Source organism: Hemisphaericaspora subhashii (genome assembly GCF_019202705.1).
Source record: "Hemisphaericaspora subhashii strain CBS 10753 chromosome Unknown scaffold155, whole genome shotgun sequence".
Lineage (NCBI taxonomy): Eukaryota > Fungi > Ascomycota > Pichiomycetes > Serinales > Debaryomycetaceae > Hemisphaericaspora > Hemisphaericaspora subhashii.
Window position 1 is genome coordinate 1 of NW_026057174.1, and position 24,838 is coordinate 24,838.

The 24,838-nt window shown below is 34.2% G+C and overlaps 12 protein-coding genes across 12 annotated transcripts; 6 read left to right on the plus strand and 6 right to left on the minus strand. All coding sequences in view use genetic code 12, as the record gives it.

The window, feature by feature from the left end:
* Nucleotides 1–431: 431 nt before the first annotated feature.
* On the minus strand, nt 432–1,124 carry J8A68_000111 (uncharacterized protein; the record flags this gene model as incomplete). Its single annotated transcript, XM_049404669.1, has 1 exon — nt 432–1,124. The coding sequence occupies one exon, from the start codon at nt 1,122–1,124 to the stop codon at nt 432–434; it is 693 nt and encodes a 230-aa protein (XP_049266570.1).
* Nucleotides 1,125–1,549: 425 nt separating this feature from the next.
* On the plus strand, nt 1,550–3,154 carry FCY24 (Fcy24p; the record flags this gene model as incomplete). Its single annotated transcript, XM_049404680.1, has 1 exon — nt 1,550–3,154. One exon carries the CDS (start codon nt 1,550–1,552, stop codon nt 3,152–3,154), a length of 1,605 nt encoding a protein of 534 aa, XP_049266571.1.
* A 222-nt stretch (nt 3,155–3,376) lies between these two features.
* J8A68_000113 (uncharacterized protein) lies at nt 3,377–4,282 on the plus strand (the record flags this gene model as incomplete). The annotated part of the gene is made up of 1 exon (XM_049404691.1): nt 3,377–4,282. The coding sequence occupies one exon, from the start codon at nt 3,377–3,379 to the stop codon at nt 4,280–4,282; it is 906 nt and encodes a 301-aa protein (XP_049266572.1).
* A 110-nt stretch (nt 4,283–4,392) lies between these two features.
* On the minus strand, nt 4,393–5,157 carry CDG1 (Cdg1p; the record flags this gene model as incomplete). The annotated part of the gene is made up of 1 exon (XM_049404702.1): nt 4,393–5,157. One exon carries the CDS (start codon nt 5,155–5,157, stop codon nt 4,393–4,395), a length of 765 nt encoding a protein of 254 aa, XP_049266573.1.
* Nucleotides 5,158–6,818: 1,661 nt separating this feature from the next.
* On the plus strand, nt 6,819–8,240 carry SSU1 (Ssu1p; the record flags this gene model as incomplete). The annotated part of the gene is made up of 1 exon (XM_049404714.1): nt 6,819–8,240. The coding sequence occupies one exon, from the start codon at nt 6,819–6,821 to the stop codon at nt 8,238–8,240; it is 1,422 nt and encodes a 473-aa protein (XP_049266574.1).
* A 398-nt stretch (nt 8,241–8,638) lies between these two features.
* PMT5 (putative dolichyl-phosphate-mannose--protein mannosyltransferase) lies at nt 8,639–10,915 on the plus strand (the record flags this gene model as incomplete). Its single annotated transcript, XM_049404725.1, has 1 exon — nt 8,639–10,915. The coding sequence occupies one exon, from the start codon at nt 8,639–8,641 to the stop codon at nt 10,913–10,915; it is 2,277 nt and encodes a 758-aa protein (XP_049266575.1).
* A 46-nt stretch (nt 10,916–10,961) lies between these two features.
* Nucleotides 10,962–11,576, minus strand: MED21 (Med21p; the record flags this gene model as incomplete). The annotated part of the gene is made up of 1 exon (XM_049404736.1): nt 10,962–11,576. One exon carries the CDS (start codon nt 11,574–11,576, stop codon nt 10,962–10,964), a length of 615 nt encoding a protein of 204 aa, XP_049266576.1.
* A 504-nt stretch (nt 11,577–12,080) lies between these two features.
* Nucleotides 12,081–13,241, plus strand: J8A68_000118 (phosphatidylinositol-3-phosphate-binding ubiquitin-protein ligase; the record flags this gene model as incomplete). Its single annotated transcript, XM_049404747.1, has 1 exon — nt 12,081–13,241. The coding sequence occupies one exon, from the start codon at nt 12,081–12,083 to the stop codon at nt 13,239–13,241; it is 1,161 nt and encodes a 386-aa protein (XP_049266577.1).
* A 126-nt stretch (nt 13,242–13,367) lies between these two features.
* Nucleotides 13,368–14,822, minus strand: J8A68_000119 (RNA-dependent ATPase; the record flags this gene model as incomplete). The annotated part of the gene is made up of 1 exon (XM_049404758.1): nt 13,368–14,822. One exon carries the CDS (start codon nt 14,820–14,822, stop codon nt 13,368–13,370), a length of 1,455 nt encoding a protein of 484 aa, XP_049266578.1.
* A 238-nt stretch (nt 14,823–15,060) lies between these two features.
* SSF1 (rRNA-binding ribosome biosynthesis protein) lies at nt 15,061–16,350 on the plus strand (the record flags this gene model as incomplete). Its single annotated transcript, XM_049404769.1, has 1 exon — nt 15,061–16,350. One exon carries the CDS (start codon nt 15,061–15,063, stop codon nt 16,348–16,350), a length of 1,290 nt encoding a protein of 429 aa, XP_049266579.1.
* Nucleotides 16,351–16,434: 84 nt separating this feature from the next.
* Nucleotides 16,435–17,073, minus strand: VMA22 (Vma22p; the record flags this gene model as incomplete). Its single annotated transcript, XM_049404780.1, has 1 exon — nt 16,435–17,073. One exon carries the CDS (start codon nt 17,071–17,073, stop codon nt 16,435–16,437), a length of 639 nt encoding a protein of 212 aa, XP_049266580.1.
* Nucleotides 17,074–20,103: 3,030 nt separating this feature from the next.
* Nucleotides 20,104–21,198, minus strand: PCD1 (8-oxo-dGTP diphosphatase; the record flags this gene model as incomplete). The annotated part of the gene is made up of 1 exon (XM_049404791.1): nt 20,104–21,198. The coding sequence occupies one exon, from the start codon at nt 21,196–21,198 to the stop codon at nt 20,104–20,106; it is 1,095 nt and encodes a 364-aa protein (XP_049266581.1).
* Between the last annotated feature and the right edge of the window lie 3,640 nt (nt 21,199–24,838).

The following is a 24,838-nucleotide window of genomic DNA, read 5'->3' on the forward strand; positions in this document are numbered from 1 at the left end:
TCTAGATCCTGATAATTATGTCCTTTCTCGGAGTCAGATTTTACTTCTAATAATCGTCGGAAAGGATTAATTCTATTGAAAAATGCGGATTTCTCTAATCCATGCCTTTTTGGTAGTAGCAACCATCGACAGCCAGAATCCTTTGAGTTTGCAATTTTCAAACAATACCCTAAAACAAGATGCTTGGTGTTATGCGTTTAGAGAGCCAATTTAATCACATTGCAGCATAATCAAGTAAGGGGTTAGAGGGCCAGAAGGAGATAACAACTCAAGTTGTTTCCTTCTAAACGCATGCTTTACGAGATCATTTATTACAATAGCAGTTAATCTTTTCGATCTGACAAAAAAAATCCATTTAAGCGCATACTAGCTATATACGGCGTATACACAAAGAAGGGTTTATTGTATCTAACGGTTTTCTATTATATGTACTATTCTTGATAATCGTAACAGTCTTTAAAGAATGAGACTTCTTGTTGCATAGATTTGACAAATGTCTCTTCACATAATTCTTCATCCTCCGGGGTTTTAACAACTCTTTCAACTTCCCCTTTTAAGAATTCTACCCAATTGGTAAATGCTTCTCCACTATGTAAATTGATCCATTCTTGATGTTTATAACCTAAATCCCGGGGAATCAAGTTCTTATCAATATTATATTGTGCCCAACCGAGGTAGACTTTTTCCATAACATAAGTGAAAGTAATTAATTCAATATATGAATCACTTTCAAAAGTAAGATATTTCAATAAATTGATATAATTGTTAACTTCGGGTAATGTAATTGGATCATCACCCAACATTTTACTTGCCTTTGATTGGACTTCTTGTAAATTAGTTTCTTTGATTTCAGACAATGCCTTAAAAAAATAATCATTTTCATCGTTTGAAAGAAATCCGATTTGTTTAGCTAAAGTAATTGCTGCTTCTGGATTATCACATAATGAAAGTGTTTTACCTAATAAGTTAAGACCAATTTGAAAGAATTTTAAATCTTGAGTTAAGTATGTGAATAATCGATAATCAGCTAAAGTCCCATCACATAATTCATTAGTTAATGGATGAGTAATTGATTCGGTGAACAAATCAGAATGTTTCTCTAAGAGTTTATCAATAATTGACATGGTTTAGTGGTGGCTACTTGTAGTTGTCATCTCTTCCGAGTCATTGGGTCTTTTAATAGCATATTTATAGAATTTAGTTGGAAGCAAGTCAAGAGAATATTTTTTAATTTGTTGTCTCTCCCCTTTCTCTTTATTATTTGAAAATTGAAAATTTTTCATATTATAAATTATGCGCTTACAGGTCTTTTCATTGAGTGAATTCTTACACAATTAATTATATTAATTATATACGAATTTCTTGACTCTATCTTCGCTCCTCTCTTCTCCTTTGTAATTGTATTGTATTGTACTTTAGAAAATATTTCATTTATTAAATTATGTTATATAAAGGCTGATGAACATCCCTCCTTCTCTTCTCTTCTACTTTCTAATTGTTCATCAGTTGACTCTTACAGTGGCTTTTATCTCTGAAGTAAATCATCATCATGGAAGACTCAAAAAAGAATCAAGCTTCAGTTGATGATTCATTCATCTCCACAACTGATAGCGATAAGATAAATTCGATAAGCGGTCCCCGTTATATCACCTGGATATATAAATTAGATAACTTTGGAGTAGAAACTCGTGGTATTGAAAGAGTTTCAGTTGAAGAAAGAGAATCTATTGCCCAATCTACTTCAAGATGGTTTCAATTTGTTCAAGTTATTGGTCTTTGGTTTGCTGCTTGTGGTGGATTAACTTCAATGTCATCTTACTTTTTACCTAGTTTGTTATTTGGTTTAAATTTACGCGACTCGATGGTTAGTGGGATCATATCTATGATTATTGGATGTCTTGTTCCTGCTTATTGTGCCACTATGGGTCCTAAATCCGGATGTAGACAAATGGTTACTGCTAGATTCTTATTTGGCCAATGGGGAGTTAAGTTTGTTGCAGTGATAGCCATTATTGGTGGTGTTGGTTGGTCCGTTGTCAACTGTGTTTTGGGTGGACAAATGTTGGTTGCAATTAATGGTAATATTTCTCTTTCAGTTGGTATTGTGGTGATCTCCGTTGTGAGTTTGATCATTGCCATTTTTGGTATCAGAGTATTATTAAAGTTCCAAACCATCTTGTCAATTCCAATTTTCATTGCTGTTGTGTTGTTTTATGTTGTTGTCTGCAAGAAAATTGGATACATTCCCGAAGCCAATGAATTAATTAGACAAGAAGGATTCTCCTCCTTAACCACCAGAGGAAACTGGCTTTCATTCTTTGCTATTGGTTACTCCATCACTGCTACTTGGGGTTGTGGGGCTGCTGATTACTATATCCTTTTCCCAGAAAAGACTCCATCCTACCAAATCTTTTGGGTCACTTTCTTGGGTATCAGTGTCCCAACAACTTTTGTGGCTATAGTTGGTACTTTATGTGGAACCATCGCATTTGCATACAAACCATGGAATGATGCATACAATAATTTAGGTGTCGGTGGTCTTATCGTGCAAACTTTTGATGTCTGGGGTACTTTTGGTAAATTTGTTGCAGTGGTTCTTTATCTTTCCCTTATCTGTAATAACATTATGAACACTTATTCCATTGCTTTTGAATGCCAATTGATTGATCAATATTTATTATATATCCCAAGATGGATCTGGGCGACAATAATGACTGCCGTCTATATTGCCCTTTCATTAGCTGGTCGTGAGCACTTCCTGACTATCTTAAGTAACTTTTTACCTATGTTAGGATATTGGATATCCATGTATATTGTCTTATTACTTGAAGAAAACTTGATTTTTAGATCAACAGTCAAAGTTCGTAAGATGTTACATGAACTGGAATATCAAGGTGAGAATTATCATTTACTTTATAATTGGAAGAATTGGAATAAACCTAAAGGAAGAACCATCGGGCTTGCTGCTAGTTTGGCATTCTGCGTCGGTGTGGTAGGTGCTATATTAGGAATGAACCAAGTGTATTATCAAGGAGTGTTGGCTAAAAAGATTGGTGATTATGGTGGTGATTTGGGTATGTGGCTTTCATTTGCATTCACAGGAATTACATATCCAATATTCAGATACATCGAATTAAAAAGATTCAGCAAGTAGTTTATAGTAAAACTAATGTAATAATACAATTAATAACTTTATTTCTTCATTGATATAGATCTCTTAGCAGTTATATCCATTCTCTCTATTAATTTAATGAAGAATATATTTGATTGGGTAGCGCGCCTATCTTGATTTTTAGAATTTTTAAACTGGGGAAATTTCGAAAACAAGTTGACAACACTAAAAATTCAAGAACTAGTAATTCGATACACACTTACAATGACAGGATTATCTCAAGAACAATTGGAAACGTTTGATCGTGAAGGCATGCTTTGTCTTCCTGATTTTCTCACTCCAGAACAAACTCAATCATTATTATCTCATGCCAAAGAACTCCTTTCAAAATGTGATCTATCCACCCATCCCAGAACACAATTCAAAACTAGTGATAACGATCATATTGGAGATGAATACTTTTTTAATTCCTCAGATAAGATTAGTTATTTCTTTGATACTGATGCTTTTGACGAAGATGGACAATTGAAATATCCTATCGAACAAGCAATTAATAAAATCGGACATGGATTACACATGAAAGACTCCATATTCCATCAAGTTACATTTTCGACTAAGATGAAAGAAATAGCAAGGTCTTTGGGATTTGAAGATCCTCGCGTATTACAAAGTATGTGTATTTTCAAACAACCCGTTTCTGACAAAGAAATCGAACGAGACAATGCAGTCCCTCCACATACAGATGCTACTTTCTTATTTACCCATCCTCAAACTGCAATTGGGTTCTGGATAGCTTTGGAAGATTGTACCCCTGAAAATGGGTGTTTGTCATATAATCCAGGCACACATAAGACCCATCCCGTGACTAAGAGATTTGTGAAAGTGGACGGCGGTGCCAAAGGATGTAGCTTTATCAAAGTTGGAGAAGAGGTCGAAGGGTTGAAAGATGATCCAGATGATTATAAACTTGTGCCATGTAAAGCAGGATCATTGGTTCTTATTCATAATTCAGTATTGCATAAATCCGAGAAGAATAGATCTAATAAATCTCGATATGCATATACATTCCATGTTATCGATGGGACTGCACAGTATGATGAGTTGAATTGGTTACGAGTTCCCCCTGATGCCACCAACGGCACCGAGTTTTCGAAATTATACGAAGAATAAATAAAAACATTAAAAGCCATATTCATTAGAAACCCCTTATTTATAAAAACTAAACACCAAGAAAGAAACAATTTAAAAATAAAATTCAGAAACCCAAAGAGAGATCCTATCTAACAATTCAGAGCATCAGTTTCATTTACCAATTTCCCTTGCCAACTATAGTATTTAGACATATCAACATGATGTTTTCTTCCATTACTAGCTTCATACATTGAGCAACCAAACATAGCAGCATAAGGAGGAGTATATAAATGTAAAGAAACACTAACCCTATCAGTCAATGGATTTGAAATTCTATGTAAGCCAATATTATCAGAAATATAACCAACTTCATCTCTATTCAATGTAGTCTTTTTCTTAACTTCTAATTTCCCTTCATTGGTCGGGACATCATATAATGATTCAACCAATTCACCAGCCAAGATCTTCATACAACAATGAGCATTGGCATGATCATGAATAGCACTGGATTTCCCGGGAGCCCAGACCAAGATTAATAAGTTTGCGTTACCATTAAGGTTGATAATTCCATTTCGGGAATATGCCCTTGAAGGATCATATAATGCCAATTTTTCCCAGTCTGACTCGTTGGAGACGTAGGATTCCATGAGGTGTCTGACTTGGTCAACATCAACATCATCTGAAGATAATCCTTTATCTGGACCTAAGATCTTTTTTAGTTCTTTGATTAATTTTAAGAATTCACTATCTTCTGGAAGGCAGTTGATTTCGGTCCCATTGATTTCGACAGCATGGTCAACTGTTGGTGCCAAGGTATATGATCTGGGAACTGCTGAACCACAACGAGAAGCTGGAGGAGTGGTGGCAGATGTCTCTGGTCTTTCAAAATAGTTGGGGGCTGGATTTAAAAGCATAGTATCGTATTTGTGGATAATTTATATTGTTTAACTCTAAGTGATAACTTTTCTAGAATATGAAAACAAAGTAAAGCAAAATAATGAAGGAATGAATATAAAAGGAGGTAAATAAGGATCGAGGAAAACTAAAGTGAAATTAGCGAAGTATTTATACTTTTAAGAAGGTATGTATCTTAACCGTTTAGAGGAGAAAGAAAACATGTCCGTTCGCGAAAATGAAATCGGCCGATGGTGGCTGGGAGTTACGCAATTCCAGAATAAAACTTTTTTTTCTTTAATTTTTGTATATGTGGCGGCAGCGGCGGTCATTGTTTACAAAAATAGAATTGCTCAATTTCATTGGCGGTGGAAACGACGGTGCCGTCACGCACTTCCAAATTAGGAAATTTTTCCTACTCAAGAAAGGCACGCATACCGAAGAAGAATGAATGGACCAGAGCAATTATATATGATATGAACAATAGGCGGGGATATACGTGCATAACCATGGAGGTGCGGGTACACCGTTCCCGTTGGGGAAGTAGCTTCCCAATCTAGACCATTGGCCGACACGTCATGTGATTCATTTCTTCCTCTGGGATCTCCACCTCCTTTTAGTACGAACCCTATTGAACTTCTGCACTCTAGAACTAAGCTTTACATTAATAGAAAGTAGGCAGAGTTCCATTGATTCCTTTAAATCTAGAATTATTAGCACACCAGAATCTTTTTGGACAGAATTCTTTGTCACAACCGAAGATGACAATACTTTTCGAGCACGCCTCTACAAATCTGATTTGTCATATGTTTGATATCTTAAAATCTTCAGTTATAGACCGACATTTACCATAGTAAGGCTATCCAAGATCTTAATTTTTTCTTGCCGTATCTGACATGGCCAGGGGCGGTTAATAATTCCAAAAAATAAATTCCCATAACTCTCCATTGCTATTGTTGACGGGTTTATCGATGCCGTCAACTTGTTTCGCCAACTTGCTTCGCCAATTCTCCAACTAGATAAAAGCGGCCACTCAAACTTAAAATAAAAATAGATTGTAACAATAAAGTAACAATACGCCAACAAATAGCGGGGCTTGATTACGTAAACCACAAAAGTGCGGGCCCACCATTCCCAATTGGGAATAAATTTCCCAAATAGGTTTCCATTGCCCCGCCACGTCATGTGACCATGTCATTTTTTTTTTTCAAATCCCGAACAATGGAGTTTGCGGTGAACAAAAAAATGAAATTTCTTTTTTTGTGATATTTGTCGCTAAACTCCCAGTCTGAACAACCCCCTTTCCGAGTCATTTTATTAGTAATAGGTAGTGTTTGACTCATAGCGGCGGTGGTTGTCATCATTATTTTCATATTCCATTTTTAGGATTTTGAACCGAAGAGAAAAAAAAATTCTATTTTTTAGGTTTTTAATTTTATTTATTTAAATAAGAGCCGATTGGATCCACACTTTTTTTTGCGTTTGCTAATTTTTCTTTTACATACAATCATCAATAATTACAAGTTATAAGTGATTAATCATTAGTTATTACTTCAAGAAAAGTATAGAAACAAGCCGGTTCATATTCAAAATCGAACCAAAGATATTTGCAACCATTTCGTTTAAACTTTGTTAAATTTTTTTGCATCCATAAAACTGTGGCGTATACTTTAAAATAATAATGAATCACGCAATAGTCACAAACAATCACATTCTGCAACACCAACAAGATGAGCAACAAGACAATAACGGTCTTAGTGCCGACTCATCTGCCACCACCACCGTTTATGTCGTTCAAGATACTTCCAACAACGATGTTCCACACTGTGAAATCACCAATAATAATAATACCAATATTAATATGGATAAAGATGATTCAATCTATACAAGAGATTCAAATTATGGTGATGATGTCCCATTCTTCTATCGCTTAAAGGGTTTAATATTTGATGAGTTCATAAAGGCATTTTCTCCAGTATACTTTGTTTCCATTATGGGTACAGGTATTTCTTCAAGTCTTTTATATCATTTCCCATATCCTGCTGAATGGTTAGAAATATGTTCATATATAATGTTTGGTATAACATGTATTTGTTTCATAGTCACAACTACATTATTCATATTACAATGTTGGTATTTCCCCGGTAGATTCAAAGCATATCATGTTGATACTGCCCAAGCGGTATTTATGGGTTGTTATTCCATGGGTTATATTACAATAGTTAATTTCATCGAAAATATCACCGATGGTCGTCATACTATATTTGTATGGGTATTATGGTGGATTGCTGTGTTTTCAGCAATATACACTGCATTCTTAATTGTTTATTTGTCATTCATGTCTAAATTAAATGAAGTTGATTTAGATGCAAAATTAAATGCTACTTTATTATTACCAATAGTTGCAATCACTGTGGTTTCAAGTTCAGGGCATCAATTAGAATTAAAATTACCAACTACAAATCAAATGGTTGTTACCATGATTGTTAGTTTTATGCTTTGGTGTCTTTCTATAAGTTTAGCATTTATGATTATGACCATTTATTTGCATAGATTAATTGTTCATAAAATCCCGCCAACCAATTTAATCTTCACCAGTTTCTTACCAGTTGGGTTTTTAGGACAATCTTCATATAGTGTTATGTTATTTGGAGTTAATTTACATCAATTAATTCCAGAAGAATTAATGTGGGGCAAGATCTTATTATGTATTTGTGGATTCTTTTCAGTATTCTTATTATCATTTGGATATTTCCAAACATTTGTTGCTATAATGTCAATATTCTCCAAGATAAAGCCATTTGCTAAGAGTCCAAATCCAACGCATACTAATAAATATGGGTTATTGAAAATTCATAAAGGTTTCTGGGCAATGACTTTCCCTCTTGGTACAATGTCATTATCAAATACAGAATTAGGTAAAGGTGTAATTGGAGATTATCCATTATTAACATTTAAAGTAATGGGGGCAATATTTGCTGCTGCATGTATCTTAATTACATGTGCTTGTACCATTGGTGCCGTTGTTCATACTACAAAGAGAATTGCATCATTGTTTCAACATCGTAGTGATATTGATAGTGATGATACATGTAAGGTGTAGCAGAGTCGGTGAGTAAGTAGAGTATTTATTTTTTAGACCCTTTTATAGAATTTTAGTGAATACTTGTCTTTCTAAATATTGTCAATTACGTGGTCTCTCGTAAGTTCGTATATTATAATGTAATTACACACATGTGTAGATATTGAACAGCACATCATTACCCCCTAATTCGTTATATAATAATTATTCGAATATTATTTAACAGTTCGTATTGTTTCTTATTTAAACCCGCCCAAATCTCGCAATCTAAAAATACCCCAGCTGAAAAAAAAAAATTACACTTTCCAATTACCATACTGACAGATCTTTTAATTAATCACATCGCCAAGAAAGTATCAAAAGAAAGATCCACCAACCCTTTTAAACCTAAAATCAAAACCAGCCTTTTAACCACAAAGATGCCAACCAAAAGGTCTAAACAAAAACCATCCATCTCCCCATCCAAGCTCCCACCCGGATACAAACCAGGTCCATTCCGTCCATTTCATACCTCCAAACTTCTCAATTATTTCCAACTCACAAAGCTCGACCAATTCTTAACGGTCTCCTTATTGGCATTATCAGTAATCATCCGCCTATATAAATTATATCATCCAGCTAGGGTTATATTTGATGAGGTTCATTTAGGTACATTTTCCCGAGAATATTTCAAAGGGGAATTTTTCATGGATGTTCATCCACCATTAGGTAAATTAATCTTCTTTTGGGTTGCTATGTATTTCGGCTGGAATGGAGAATTCGGATTTGAAGAAATTGGAGATGCATATGATAATAATGTCCCGTTTTTGGCTATGAGAATGGTGCTGGCCTTGTCTGGGATTGGGACTATTATGTTGACTTATTTTATGATGAGATTATGTTGTCGTAGTGGAAGTTTGGTGCCTTGGTTTGTTTCCGTGCTTGTTTTGATTGAGAATTCACTTGTTACTCAATCGAGATTGATTATGTTGGATCTGCCATTGATGTTTGCTCAAAGTGTGACAATGTTTGGATATAAGAGTTTTGCTAATCAACGACCATTTTCAGGAAATTGGTTTTTGATGTTGTTGCTTACCGGATTAGGATTGGGTGTTTCTGTGTGTATAAAACTTACTGGATTATATACTATTGCTTGGGTAGGAATCTTGACTATTATTCAACTTTGGAATATTTTGGGAGATTTAGAAGTACCTATTTCAACTTGGGTTAAACATGTTATATATCGTGCAATTGCCTTGATTTTTATTCCAATAAGTATGTATTTATACTTTTTCCAAATCCATTTTGATATGTTACCATATAATGGTAGTGGTAGTGGTACTGTTCAGTCAGCATTCAGATCCACATTTGAAGATTCAGAATTACAATTCATGCCGGTAGAAGTTCTTTATGGGAATTCAGTTACTATCAAACATAACAATTTGGAATTATATTTACATTCACATAATGCAACTTATGAAAGTGGCTCGGGAGAACAACAAGTCACATTATATCATTCTGATTTTGATGAATATAATGAATGGATGATTGAATCCAAAAATAAATTCAATGAACGATTAATTGAAAAACAAAAACCAGTTAAAGATGGTGATATAATTAGATTATATCATAAAGTAACTGGGAAATATCTTCATGTTAATGATGTACGTCCACCACTTTCTGATTATGATTATGCTAACGAAGTTAGTTGTGCTGGTGACAGAGATCTCTTGGGTGATATTAATTATGAATTTAAAGTTAAGATTATTGACAAGAAACCCCATGGAAGGAAGGATTTACCATTAATCAAATTACGTGCTACTGAAAGTATTTTCCAATTGATCCACCAAGGTACTAAATGTACTCTTCTTGGTCATGAAGATTTATTACCCGAATGGGGATTCGGACAAAATGAAGTAGTATGTATAGATGAACCAACTATTCCTAATACACTTTGGTATATTGAACTGAATTTTAATCCAAAGAAAAATGTAACTTTTGAAAAGATTACGTTTGGTCCTTATTCATACTGGCAAAAATTAAAAGAAGTTCATAGAGCCATGTTTAGAATTAATAGAAGTTTCACTCAAGATCATGATTATGCTTCAACTCCAGGTGGTTGGCCGTTTGTATTGAGAGGTGTTGGATATTTTGGAAGTCATAATGATGTCATGGAAAAGTTGACTGATGAACCAGGGAGTATGATCTATTTATTAGGTAATGTTGTAATTTATTATCTGGCATTCTTTATATTGACATTATGTATTGCCAAATATTTAATTCATTTATTTTTCCAAATGAATCCATTTAAGATTCCTAATGAATCTCCAATTGTGACTAATTTTTATGAAAATTCAAGAGATTGGATCTTGGGTTGGGCATTACATTATTTACCATCATTCCTTATGTCAAGAAAATTGTTTTTACATCATTATTTCCCAGCATTGTATTTCTCAATTGTATTAATTGGACAATATGTGGATTATCAAATGTCTAGAAGAAAGTATTTTGCATATGGTTTAATTTCAGTTATTCTTGTTGGTTCGCTTTATTGTTTCATTACAATGATTCCAATCATTTATGGTACTGAGTGGACGGTTGCTGGTTGCACCGCTAGTAAATTGTTTTCTACATGGGATTATGATTGTATGGCCTATTCTGATTCGGTTGATTTCGTCCATGATGATGTTGTCTATGAAGATGAAGTCTATGAATAGCAAAGTCTATTATTTTGTAATATAATACATATAAACACATATTTTTTTATCTTCTTGATTCTGATATTCCTGTAGCCATTTCTGCAATTAATTCTTCACACCATTTCAAAAGTTTGTCTTTTTCTTCAATCTTTTTAATCCTTTGTAATTCAATTTCTTTTAATTCATTACTTAAATCTTGCATTAATTGTAATTGAGATTCTGGTGATACACCTATTCCAGGAAGTGAATCTATCAACATGCTTATTTGTCTTGATTTTAGTATAATATCAGTACTTAATTCATTAATGGTGTTCTCAAAGTCATGTTGTTGTTCAGGATGTTGATTGTTTGGAAGTACTGAAGGCATATTGGACGCTTTATTACTCGCATTATTACTATTATCTTGAGCACTACCACCACCACCACCACCACTACCTTCATTGGGAGACATCTGAGAATGGGATTGTGATTGTTGGTTTTGTGCTTGGGGCTGTTGCTGTTGTTGCTGTTGTTGTTGTTGACCTGGTACTGGTGCTTTTGCTGCCATATTTGAAACTGATGTTGGGTCATCATCCAATAGTGCTGGTTCAGCATTTGCATTTACATAATTTACAGTTGCATTGAATTGCTCTACTAGTTGGTCTAGACATATCTGTAATTGGGTTAATCTATCCGCCATATTGATTTCCCTATTGATGAATCACGTCTTGGTTTGTTTTACAACACAGTAAAATGGAAGTTAAAGAATGGTTGGTGGTTGTAAAAAAAAAACAAAATCTTATAGTCGTGTATAGATGATCAAAAAAACTTGCGCTACCATTATTACAAATTTTTTGTTGTAAGTTAACTCCAAGTTTCCCTCATTCCCTGTCTCTCTCCTATCTCTTTCTCATTGTTTCTCTCTATCTACTTTTCTTAGTTAGGGGTTTTTCTGTTTGCCTTCGTATTTTTATTTTGACACACACAGCAATCGTCTGACTAATAAATCTTTTTTTTATTTACTTTATCTTTGCTTTACTACCCGTACTACTGATCCACGACTATTGCTACCAACCTACTACTACCACCACCACCCCTACAACCAACCGACGTATCCATCTTCTATTCATTTCCGCCAAACAAATAAAGATATCAGACCCTTGGCCCCTCCATAACAATATAATTTAGTAATACCAGTTTCCCCATGAATAACGATCTAGAAGATGGTCCAATCTGGCAAGATGATTCCAGCGTAACAAATTGCTTTTTATGTAATTCCACCTATCATATCTTTAATCGTCGTCATCATTGTCGTAAATGTGGTAGGGTCGTATGTGGTCCTTGTTCACAACAAAGAGTTAAATATTTCCCAAATACAATAGTGGTATTGGATTATCTGGGTGCAAAACATACTGCTATGCCATATGATCGATTTAGAACTTGTGATGAGTGTGTGGAGGAGATTAGAATGATTAGAAGAGCTTTGTTTGCTTTTGATACTCGACGTAATGATGAGGAAGAAAATGATGAGGAAGAGGACGAGGTTGATGGAGAAGGCTCTGCTGTTGGTACTGCTACCAGTAGTTCCGCATCCTCCGTTCATGAACCTATTCAACTGACGCTGGAAATGGACGGAAACAATGACGATGATAATAATAGTGTGGGGAAACATGTCGCAAATACAAGAACTCGTCTACTTCGAACTTCTTCATCTCGTTCATCTCAACTAATACCCAATTCAAGTCGTCTGCAACGACAGCACCGATATCATCATCGTCATAGTAATAACAACCGAGATGACGAAAGTGATGACAATTTATGTCCAGTATGTGCAGTTGATTTATTGAAATTATATATTGATAAAAACAAGACACATATTGAAAATATATCAAATATTGATTTTGAATCATTTAAAGCTGGTCATATAAGTGATTGTTTAATTGATTATGATTTCAGTACTTCAAATCAAAGATTCTCTCCCACTAATAAATCTACTGCTAGAAATAAAATGTTAGTATATAATATTCCACCAATACCAAAACCAAAATTTGAAAATATTCCTGATTCACATACAGAAGGAGGAGGAGAAGTGGAACAACAAGAAGAAGAAAGTACCAGTGCTGGAGATGAGGATGTAGAACCTCATATTGGATCAGTGAATTCTACATCTACGATCCCACCGTCAGCTGAAAAGAGAGAAGAAGATATAATTGAGAATGAGTGTGTTATTTGTTTGGAAGATTTGAAGCCTGGTGATAAAGTAGGACGATTGGAATGTTTATGTGTGTTTCATTATAAATGCATAAAGGATTGGTTTAATAAGAAAGGTTATGGAGAATGTCCGGTTCATTTTTTACATAAATAGGTTACTCTTTGTATTCATATAATTGGTTTATGTGTTTTTATTTCTATAGGATTTTTCAGTTTGCATTTTATTAGTTTCTAATGTATTTGAATGTTTATTAAAGTTACACATATACTGTATATCTACTTAACGCTCTTCTCTATCAGCATAATCCTTATTTCTACTATTACCTCTCTTTTCATGAATCTCCTTAGTCTGTCTAATAGCTTCAGCAGTAGCTCTATCAACATGTACATGTAATGCATCCAATACTTCCTTTGGTGGTTTGTCCTCTTTTGGTAATTTCTTATCCAATACACTTTCAATTCGAAGATACATTTCCAAATCATATTGAGTAACCAATGAAATAGATTTACCTGATCTACCAGCACGAGCAGTTCTCCCAACTCTATGAATATATGCTTTAGAATCAGTTGGAATATCATAATTGATAACCACATCCACAGAAGGAATATCCAACCCTCTAGCAGCCACATCAGTTGCAATCAATATATTTGATTTCCCCGATTTGAATTTATTAAGGGATCCTAATCTTTGTGCTTGTGAAAGTTGTCCATGTAATGGAACAGCATTAAAACCCAAAATCCTCGCCAATAATGCCGTTCTTTGTGCATGAGCAACAGTTCTCGTGAATACAATAATCGATTTCCCGATAAATTCATTCAATAAATGAATCAAAATCGTATTCTTATATCCATCATTCACCAACATCATCGATTGTACTAAATTATCAGCAGTTTGATATTTCGAAGAAACACTCACCTTAACAGGATGCAGTAAACTTGCCCTCTGTAATTTTTCAATTTTATTAGTCATAGTAGCCGAAAACAAATATGTAGTCCTCTTAACCGGAATAATCTTCAATATCTTATCCAAAGCCGGTCCAAAATCCATATCCAACAATCTATCAGCTTCATCCATAACCAAATATTTCAAATTCTTCAATGAAAACCCTTTGGTATGTTCTAAATGATCCATGATTCTACCAGGAGTAGCAACAATCACATGGGGTTTTCTCATCAAATCCCGAGCTTGATCCATCATATCCATCCCACCGACAATACATACCGATCTCAGTCCCATTCCAGCACCAAGGGCATCGAAGGTGTCCTTGATCTGAAATGCTAATTCACGGGTCGGTGCTAACACGAGGGCGAAATAGGGCTGTTGGGCATGCCATAAGGCTTGTAATATTGGGATGGCAAAGGCGGCGGTCTTACCGGAACCAGTTTGGGCAAGACCGATTATATCTTTACCTTCAAGGGCATGGGGGATTGCTTCGGATTGGATGGGGGTTGGGGTGGTATATTTCATTTGTTGGATTGATTCGAGGAGTTCGGGGACGAGGTTAAGTTCAGAGAAGGATTTGAATTTGAGTTCGGCATCTGGGTCGACTGTGGAGGTTATATTGGAGGAAGAGGAAGGGGATGGTGAGGTGGTGGTGGAGGTGCCTTCTTGTTGGGATTTTAAGGCTTGTTGTTTGATCTTTTCTGCTAGTTTTTTGGTCGCGTCTATCTTGGCGTCTATCTTTTTGACGGCAGATGATGATTTCTTCTTTTTAATAATTCCTTCTTTAGCCATTTCTTGGTGTGTTGTGTGTACTTATCTATTTGGTGTAGTTTGGTTCAGAAGATAAATTTATTTCTTTCGAGAATTTGATAGAAAAAACAAATAATCAGATGGGACTGTGAGATGAGCTTTGAATAATTTTTTTTTTTGCTTCCAGAAAGGCATCTCTATCAACCTCTTCTTCTTCTTGATATTGCTGATACACCATATCTATACTAAAGCAAAGAACTTATATCTATAACTAATCACCATGGCCAAAAGAAGGACAAAGAAGAGAACTCATAAGAAAGTCTCAGAAGAAGAATTAGCCAAGATCCCTCGATCAATGGTCCTTCATCTTGGTTCATCATTAAAGAATCATTCATTATCACAATTAGTCCGTGATTTCAGAAATGTAATGCAACCACATACAGCCATCAACTTAAGAGAAAGGAAATCAAACAGACTTAAAGATTTCATAGTCATGGCTGGTCCTCTTGGAGTATCTGATTTATTTATATTCAATCAATCTGAATCAACTGGTAATTTATCATTAAGAATGGGGAAAATGCCTCATGGTCCAACATTACAATTCAAAATCAATTCATATTCTTTAGCTAAAGATGTTAGAAAGATTTTAAAACATCCAAAATCAGTTGGTAAAGATTCAAAAGAATTCTTAGCTCCTCCTTTGTTGGTACTTAATGGATTTTCAAATAAGATAAATGAAGTTGAACAACATGAAAAATTATTAATTACTATGTTTCAAAATATGTTCCCACCAATTCAACCTCAACTGACTAAAGTCTCCGGAATCAAGAGAGTTCTTATGATTAATAAAGATCCAGAAACTCAAGAAATTGAATTAAGACATTATGCAATTAATACTAAATTAGTTGATGAAAATAGAAATGTTAAGAAATTAATTAATTCTCATCATAACTTAAAGAAGAAATTACCAAATTTATCTAAGAATATGGATGTATCTGATTTATTATTAGATCCTTATTCAGTTGGTGGTCTTACTTCGGATTCAGAAGTTGAAGATGATGCAATTGTAGAAATTAAACAAGAAGACGAAGCAACAAATGTATTAAAGAAGAAGTCACAACCAAAACCTACAACTAAAGAAGATTCTGGTTCAACTACCAAAAAGAGAGCTATTAAATTAACAGAATTAGGTCCAAGGATTAGTATGTCGTTAATGAAGATTGAAGAAGGATTAACTGGATCTTCAAAGACCTTGTATCATGCAGTTATAACTAAATCACAACTTGAGGAACAACAATTAGCCAAGAAACATGCTCAAAGAGCTAAGTTAAAGGCAGAAAGAAGAGCTAAACAACAAGCTGCAGTCGAAGCCAAATTAGCTGTCAAGGAAGAAAAGAAAGCAAGAAGAAAGGCAAGAAAAGAAGGGAAGGAAGGGGAAGGACAACCTGAATCTGAAAATGATGATGAACCAATGTCAGAAGATGAAGGATCTTCAGATAGTGATGCTCCACAAATTAATGCTGAAGATTATGAAAATGATAGTGATTTGTATAGTGATGTAGAAGTTTAAGAAGGGTTGTATAAATATATAGAATTATTAATGCATGTCATTACCATCGTAAATATCTATAATATGTTGATCTATAAATCGCTACTAGTCAGTCACATTTAATTTCTCAATCTCGTCGAAAAGTGTATCAATTTGCTTCCGTAAGTTCAATACTTCAATCGAATCCTCTATCGCGTTCTTAAAATGATCCTGTGATAATTTCAATTGATGTGGCACTAATCCACCAAATTGTAATATAGGATCTATATAAGTTTTCTTCTCCTTCGCATCATCCGTAATTTCCACAACCGTTTCCTTGGCCGACTCCTTCACATCTACCTTCCCTTTTCGTTTCTTAATCCGGACATCGCCATCTCCATTCCCTTCTATTTCTTTCTCATACTCCACCTTTTCTCCACCATTCTTCTTCTTATTCATTTCTTCCAATCTATTCACAACCGAAAACTTCCCCAACTTGCGTTCAACCTCCACACAAGCATCTTTTGGTCGTAAATCAATCCCATCAATTCCATATCGTTTATCGAACCCAGCAGAAGAACTAAAATTGGCTCGACTTAGATTGAGATATCCTTCTATGAAATTTGTTCTATATTTGTCATTGACTAGAGTTTCGTAGGTGTGGATTAGGTTTAGTAATTCTTCTGTTTTTGAATCTATTGGGGAGAGCTCTTGGGGTATGGATGCTGGGATGATTATGTCCTCTTGAATGGAGGAGGATGACATTGTTGTATATGAATTGTATGTGGGTGTAGAATAAACGAGAGGTTTTGAAATGATTTGAGATTTTTAGTTTATGAAAATTATTTTTCTTTGCATCAACTCATTTGGTGGGTGCAATAATTTTTGGTGCATATACGAGGAATCAAAACAACAATTGCAGCCATTTATTTCAAACATCCGGTGAAGTGGATAAGGACTGACATCTACAAGAATTCCGAAATCAGAATATCAAAGTCGTGTTTAAAAACTAATAGCTCGTAAAATGACCAGCTTCATCTTGGTCATACATTCATCGCCACCATTTTCTTCCATAATTTGGAAACAATTCCCATTTAATGTTGTCTTAGTTATGGCAACTCTTTAGAAAAGTTCCGAATAGGCATGACCATCTCATGATTACCGATCAATGTCCTTGGAATCGTACTTCCGTGATACCCTCAATACCCCGAAACTAAACGATCTTAGCATGGAAATAAGCAGGAAGATGGTTCGATGAATATTCCATATTATTTTGATGATCTTAGCAGTGGAAAATTCCATAAGACATCCCAATAGCCGAAAGTAACCGACCAAACGAATGGAGATAAGCTTGGAGATAGTTCTACATACCCGAAGCTTACGACATGGGTAAATTAGGTATGCAACCTTGATGATGTCATTATGGGTCCTCTATATTCCGCCTTGGATTGTTTCGGCGACTTTAATGTCGGCCACGGTAATTACAAAAGAGCTTGCTTCGTTCATCTGCGACGGCGGAGAATACCACCCTAAGTCCGATGATCATTCAAATAACATCCAGTAACGGAATTAAAAAAGAGCCAGGAGGATATTAAAGCGTCTTCTCGATGATCATTCAATTTGTAATCATTGATCCTCGAATATGCTAATATTTCTTGTCCGCCAGATTTCCGAACCCCGTAGATCATGATAATCGGTTGAAACAAAATTCAAAGACGGTCCAATAAACAGTCAATAACAATGAAATGAAACATTACGGGCGGGTTTATTGTACGTCACGCAAATTACCAAATGAGCTTAGCTTGTTCGTCATTAAACAGACAATATCCCCGTAGACCCGGTGATTATTAGAACTGCAGTTATACAAACCCTCTGCATGTGCAGATAATATACCACCTTATCGGATGGCTTTCTGATAAATAGATCATAACAATGTATGAATGATGAGGTCATAAGCCCGGTTCGGAGATCAATGCAGATACCCGACAAACAAAAGAATGACATACTCTTAATTTTATTAGAGGATGTCTCGTCGATTGTGATATAAGGGCGGTATAAATTATAGAAAAGTAATTCATAAATTACATGCATGAAAGGATCTGGTGGACCGCAATTCCGAGTAGGTGATTAATTAGATCATCGCTTGTGCCTGATGATGACTATAGGATTTTCTATATTTTTCAATTACTGTGGTCATGCTCTGGTGGACCGGCATGCCGCCTGTTTGATACATTAATCATATCTTTAAGTGTAACTGACTATACATGTCTATTTTTCAAATACTCTAGGGTCACACCTTGTCGGATTCCGACTAATTTGATGCATTAATCATATCTTTACCAACTGACTATTTACGTTTATTATCCAATCTACGCCATGGTCACGTCGTGGAGGACGATATCCCGCCTATTAATCAGATATTTACCTACCTACCGCCTGATTATGACTTCATGTTTACCTTTATCACTAAGTCACGCTACCCCCGTATTACCACACACACGAGACGATATCACATACATCCTCCTTCCAGGGATAATAACCATCCTCTAGACGTTATAGTAAACACATACAATAATAACACCGGTCTCAAGTTACTATTTTTCATGTTAAAATGACAAGAAAATAATAAGGTATTCGGTAAAAACCTAAACAGAACTCCGGCCTAGGAGGATATTAAACTTCTTCCTTCTTCTGTAGAAATAAAGATTAAAACTGGGGTCATACTTTACATATCATTATGACACACATAATAACAAATTAATGACATATGACATAAATTTTCCCCATTGGGGGTTTTATTGCAATTGTCGGTAATTAATTGACAATGTAAACAAACAGGTGGTCATTGATGGTCATGACCAATTTGACACATGTCCACAATATCTGGCCATTAATTCTTGGAATATATAATAGAAAACATGAGATCATCCATGGAAGAGATATTACAGATTCATGCAGAAACTCTTGACGCGGCCGAATCTGGTGACAAATTGAATTATGCAAGGGATATCTCGTGACATTGTGCATGGAAGTACAGAAAAAGAATGTTCTTGACTATTTTCGGTTGAATCGTTTCTTTTTTTAGTGTGCTCATGATTTTGTATTGTTCTGGAATTTTTTTTTTGTGTACCTTTTCCTCGGATATGCCAGATTATCCGGAAAAAATAATCTTTAATCCTTTCTAACCCCGGGGGGAAACGATTTCAAATTTAATCTAATTCCCACATCTTGAAAACGCCTGGGGTATACACACATAATATACAAATGGAAATACGTATCATACATCCTTTGCAAATGGAATTGTGTCAACTGCAAGGCGGTTTCTTTCAGAATTTGCTAAAAACTGTAAAGTCAATTTAGAATAATAAGGATCATCTCTTCATTTCAAGTTTAGAAAAAGTTTATTTTTGGTAATTCTCCAGAAATATTGAAAAAATGAATTGGTAAGCATTTGCAGAACTCGGGAATTGGTTGCTGAGAAATCCGGGGTATACAATGGCCAATATCAACTGATCTGACTCACTTTTGCCGAAAGACAATAGGCAAGGTTGATAAAACGGTTCGGGCCAAAAAAAAAAAAAGAAATAAATAAAATCCATATCCGTGGAAGTGGGAATTTTCATTCTCAAAGGGAGAGCGCCCTTACACATGAATAATCTACAATTACAATTATTACTGTATTTCTTGTTGTCTATTAGAAAGGGTATGTATATATTATATATTACTATGTTTAAAACGATACTGAATGCAAGAAAAGCAAATAAAGCAAAGTATTAGGGGGGGCCAGTATCAGTATTAAAATTTGTAAATAGTTTTCAATCGGTTAAATTCTCCATCAGGTAATAATGAATTAAATCCAAATCCAGTTTCTTCAGTATGAGTAGCATGAATCAATTTAATTTCTTCATCTGATCTTTTTCTTTCTTTCATTTGATTACCAAATTCATGAATTCCATAAATCATTTCTTCTGATCCAATATGTCTTTCGGTTCCACCTAAATATACAATTTCAGCTAAATCATGTAATATATTAGCAGTTAAACCCCAAACATCATAAATTCTTTCTTGAGTCATTTCATCTTTTCTTGCTCCTAATCTACCCCATTTTTGTAAATTTTTCTTTTTGGAAACTTTTGGTATTATATTTGGTGGTGTAACTCTTCCTTTATCTATTGAATCCAATTCATCACCTAATCTTAAATCTAATTCTGATTCTTCTTCAGAACATGATAAATCTTTAATATCTTTTAACCATTCAACTTCATGTTCACTATTTTGTAAAAATGTATAAGAACGTAAATCCCAAGGGATTCCACCCCATTTAACTTTATAACTTACACGTTCTAAACTTTCAAGTGGAGTTTCATCAACTATAGGATATAAGAAGTCTCGAAGTGGACATGAAAATATTGAAGAACTTTCACCAGGATTAAGTTGCAAATTTAAATGTTTAATTAAATCATTATGTTGTTGAAAATTCATAAATCCAATACATGGTCTAACTGCCGAAAATGTTCTTGATAAATAACTGGGTAACACATTTAAATGATCAATTTGAAAACCATGTTTGGCTAATAATTCTGAATTATTTGAAGAAAGTCCGATTTCTTCATGCATTTCTCGACGTGATACTGTCCATTCATCTTCTTGACTACTATCTGCTTTACCACCAGGTAATGATATATGACCAGGGAAACTACGTAGTTTTGATGATCTTTTGGTAAGGATGACTCTTAATTCACCTAGATTACCTAAGAATAATAATACAAATACTGCTGATCTTCTTGATACTGGTAATTTATGCCATATTGAATGTGATTGATTTTGATAATATACTGGAAGATAATTACGAATATTTTCAAGGAGTGTTATCTCATTATATTTAGTCATGGTTGTGTGTCTTAGTGTATGTATGTTTGTATGGATGTACCTTATTAGTACAAATGTCTATAAATGAATTGGAAGTTGTTTGTGAATTAATTTATTTGTTAATTAATTAATTAATTGAAAAGAAAACAAAAATTATAAAAATAAAAAATCTTTTTTCAATTGAGAAAGAAAGATGCGTCTGTTTATATATACAGCAGCAATATTTAATTTAAATCAATAAGTTAAAAAATATTTATTTTATTTTTTAATTTGACTTGATGAATAAAAAGAAACGTTTTAAATAATAATATTTTTTTTCAGTTTCTCCATGGATAAAAAAAACACTAAAATTCTATTTTTGCATTAATTACATTTTATACACAATTCCAGACAATAATTGACTAAGTAATGATTACCATAATTACATATCAATTGACGCACTCACTCAATTGATATTAACAAATTTCAGGATAACCATTTAAAACAATTAAGACTGAGGGGAGAAAGAAAATACATCTCGAAATTGGAGTAATTGAAGAGGCGCATACACAATAGGGTTCCATCATATGTTTATCTTGAAATAGAATGATTTTTTTATAAAGTTATTTTTTTTTTTCGTTGATCGTGTTTATTTCTCCAAGTACTGCATATAAATAGTTTCATAATGATCACGTGACTTAAGTATGAAAAACCAAACGGCTTGCATATCCGTTTAACCCTGTAGTTTATAAAAATACGAGGCTACTGTTTATAGTTATCATCACTCGCATATCGTACTTATCGTTTCTCTCTCCAAGGCTTGGTTTAACGATACTTGACACATGACTGTATAATCTGTGAAGGCGTTTGTTCTGTCTGTGTCGTATAGCTTCCTTTTAACCATCCCCTCCTCCCCTCCTCTTGTGATATAATTATTTTTTTTTTGTTGTGTTTTGTGTTTAAGGAAAAATTTCTCGTTTAGAAAAAATCAATTGCAACAATTCTTTTTCTATTTGCCTTCAGCTAAAGAAAAAATATTGTTGGCTAGGTTAATATCTTATCGTAAAAAAAAATGATGGAATTTTGGCTAAGAATAGAAAAAAAATTTTACTCCTCATTTTTTTCAATCTACTTCTCCCCATGTCTTTTGTTGTGGTTGTGTTTTTTTTTTGTTGGGTTTGCATGACATTGCCCACTCTCCTTGTATATGAGGGGAATTGATTTATTTTATTCTTTTTGTTAAATGACACATTTCTCCAATCTAAACTATTGACATTTAATCCATTCAATTGAGTTTTCAATTGACAGTTTATAATTAAGAATTTTCACTTTTAGATTTTATTTTTATGATTTGCAAATTTTGCAGCCATTTTCATAGTGTGTATTTCTACTTCCTATTTTTTGAAAATTGCTCCTTTTTCAGAAATGTTTGTTAATCTATCAAGCGTTCACCAATTATACACTTAGCTACATCCATTGGTGGTAATAATTCTGATTATATTGGATGTATATACCACCTATTACTTAGGAATCATCTCATCGTATGAGTCATACTAAAGATGGTTGCAATTTTCCTATTATTTTTTTTCTTCTCTCTTTTGAAATTTTCTGCTCCCCTCTTTTATTTTTAGTTCCAATATTACGGAAATACAAAATTTTATTTTGTGTTCATCGCTGCCGGTTCCGGCGAGAAGTCGGGGAAGAAGAAGATTTTATCATCCCTTTATGAAATGTGATTGCTACCTTCTTCAATCACCATCAATGTATACTCAATTAGAAGGGTGGTACTTTTCATGTACATTCACCTTTTAGCTTGCTTTAGTTTCCACATTTTCGTTTGGAAGTTCTACGTACCTGGTGTCTCTAAGTTCTGATTCAGCGAACATAACCTTAGAATGCAACTTTATACGAGAAGGTTATTGGCTGCAAATTTTGACTTTTAAAAAACTATACATTCCAGGTCTTGATTGTAAATGGTTTTACCAATCTATAAAGCTTTTCTAATTGGAGGTTCAAGTTTAAAGCTGTCGTTGTATCTCACATTCTTACACTGATGGGCGTGTATGGTTTAGATTTAGAAGTCTAGAAATGGAAGCTTTCGAACACAAGCTTATAATAACAAGTTTACAAACAAAAGATGAAGTGTTTTTGCTTAATTATAGTCGCTAGAATTTGCCTTCGTTGGGACTAGATTTTTTAGTGTTTTTTTGAGTTTGTTCCCACAATGACTAATTTGCAGCAATATTTAGACGCCCGATTGCGAAAAAATTTGTAATTTATAACTTCATTTATACTTTTCCTTTCTTTTCTTCTTTATTGTTCACAAAGAAATATATCAACTCAATAATATATTCAATCAACAATTTCCTATATCTCATCATTCCTCCTAAGGCCGTAATGTTCAAAGTATTATTGGAGGAGAAGTTGTTAGAGGGAAACATTTTTCGGCATTAATCCACAAATATGAAATTAATCCACAGAAGCCAATTTGAAACTTCTTACAACCATGATCAACATTTCAATATGACTGCTACTCCCTTATCAGAATTTCATTAATCATTTATTTTTAAATCAAAGTTTCCACCATTGTTATCCAAATCCACAAAACCTAAATCCACAAAACCTAAATCCACAAAAACCAAATCCACAAAACAATTTAAAATATAAAACATAAAGATGAGAAACTGGTGGGGATACAATTTGGAGAGAGTCGGACTGGATTTCATGGATCAGTTTAATTAAACCTTTCATACTTAATCAGCCACCTGACCAATGGTTGGCTTTGTGTGATGGATTTTTTATCTGATTTAATGGAAGAAGGTTTGGCTTAATCTGGATTGGAGATAGACAGGAGACTGGGATTAAGAATTTGATCAGGATTCCATGGATATGATGGTATACTTTGATGAGGATTTCAATGGTAGTACTCGATCATTTATGGACAATTGGGTGTGGTTTTCATTCATAGAGAATAATTGTGGATTTCATTTATAGAGATTAATTGTGGATTTCATTTGTGGTAATCATTTATCGAATTTTTTATTTGAATTTCTATGGTAATGAACAATAATATATGCTGAATGTATTGTTGATGTCAGTGAAAATCAGAAATTGGTATTGATGCAATTTGCAAAAAGTTTAACTGGATTTCGTGGATCAAAAAAATTCCTTCATATTGAATTAGCCACCTGACCAATGGTTGGTTCATGTGATGGATTTGATATCTGATTTCAAGGAGAAAGCTTTGACTTAAAGTGGATTGGAATTGGGATAACGAATGGGATTAAGAATTTGACACGGATTTTCAATTGTGGTGACGAATCATTTGGAGAGTAGCTGTTTTAGGATTCCATGCTGGTGATAGAGAATTTGGGAAGAAATTGATGTTGGGTTCGATGAAGGGGGGTTATTAGGTAGTTATGATGGTGCTGGTAAAAATGGGTCGTGAAATCTAGGAGGTGATTACCACATTCTGTGCGTAAATAGTCCTCTTATTGTCGCCGTATACTCGGTCAAAGGGTTCCCCGTATAGTCATTTAGAGGTAAATTGAAGCTGCAAAGCTTAATAACAGAGGGTATGTTAACTTACATAAGGGTTCGGAAGAAATTCACACCGTAAGATTGTGCAGTACCATACTGAGTCGAATTTCAATTTGATTTCGAAGCATTTATTGTTACAGTG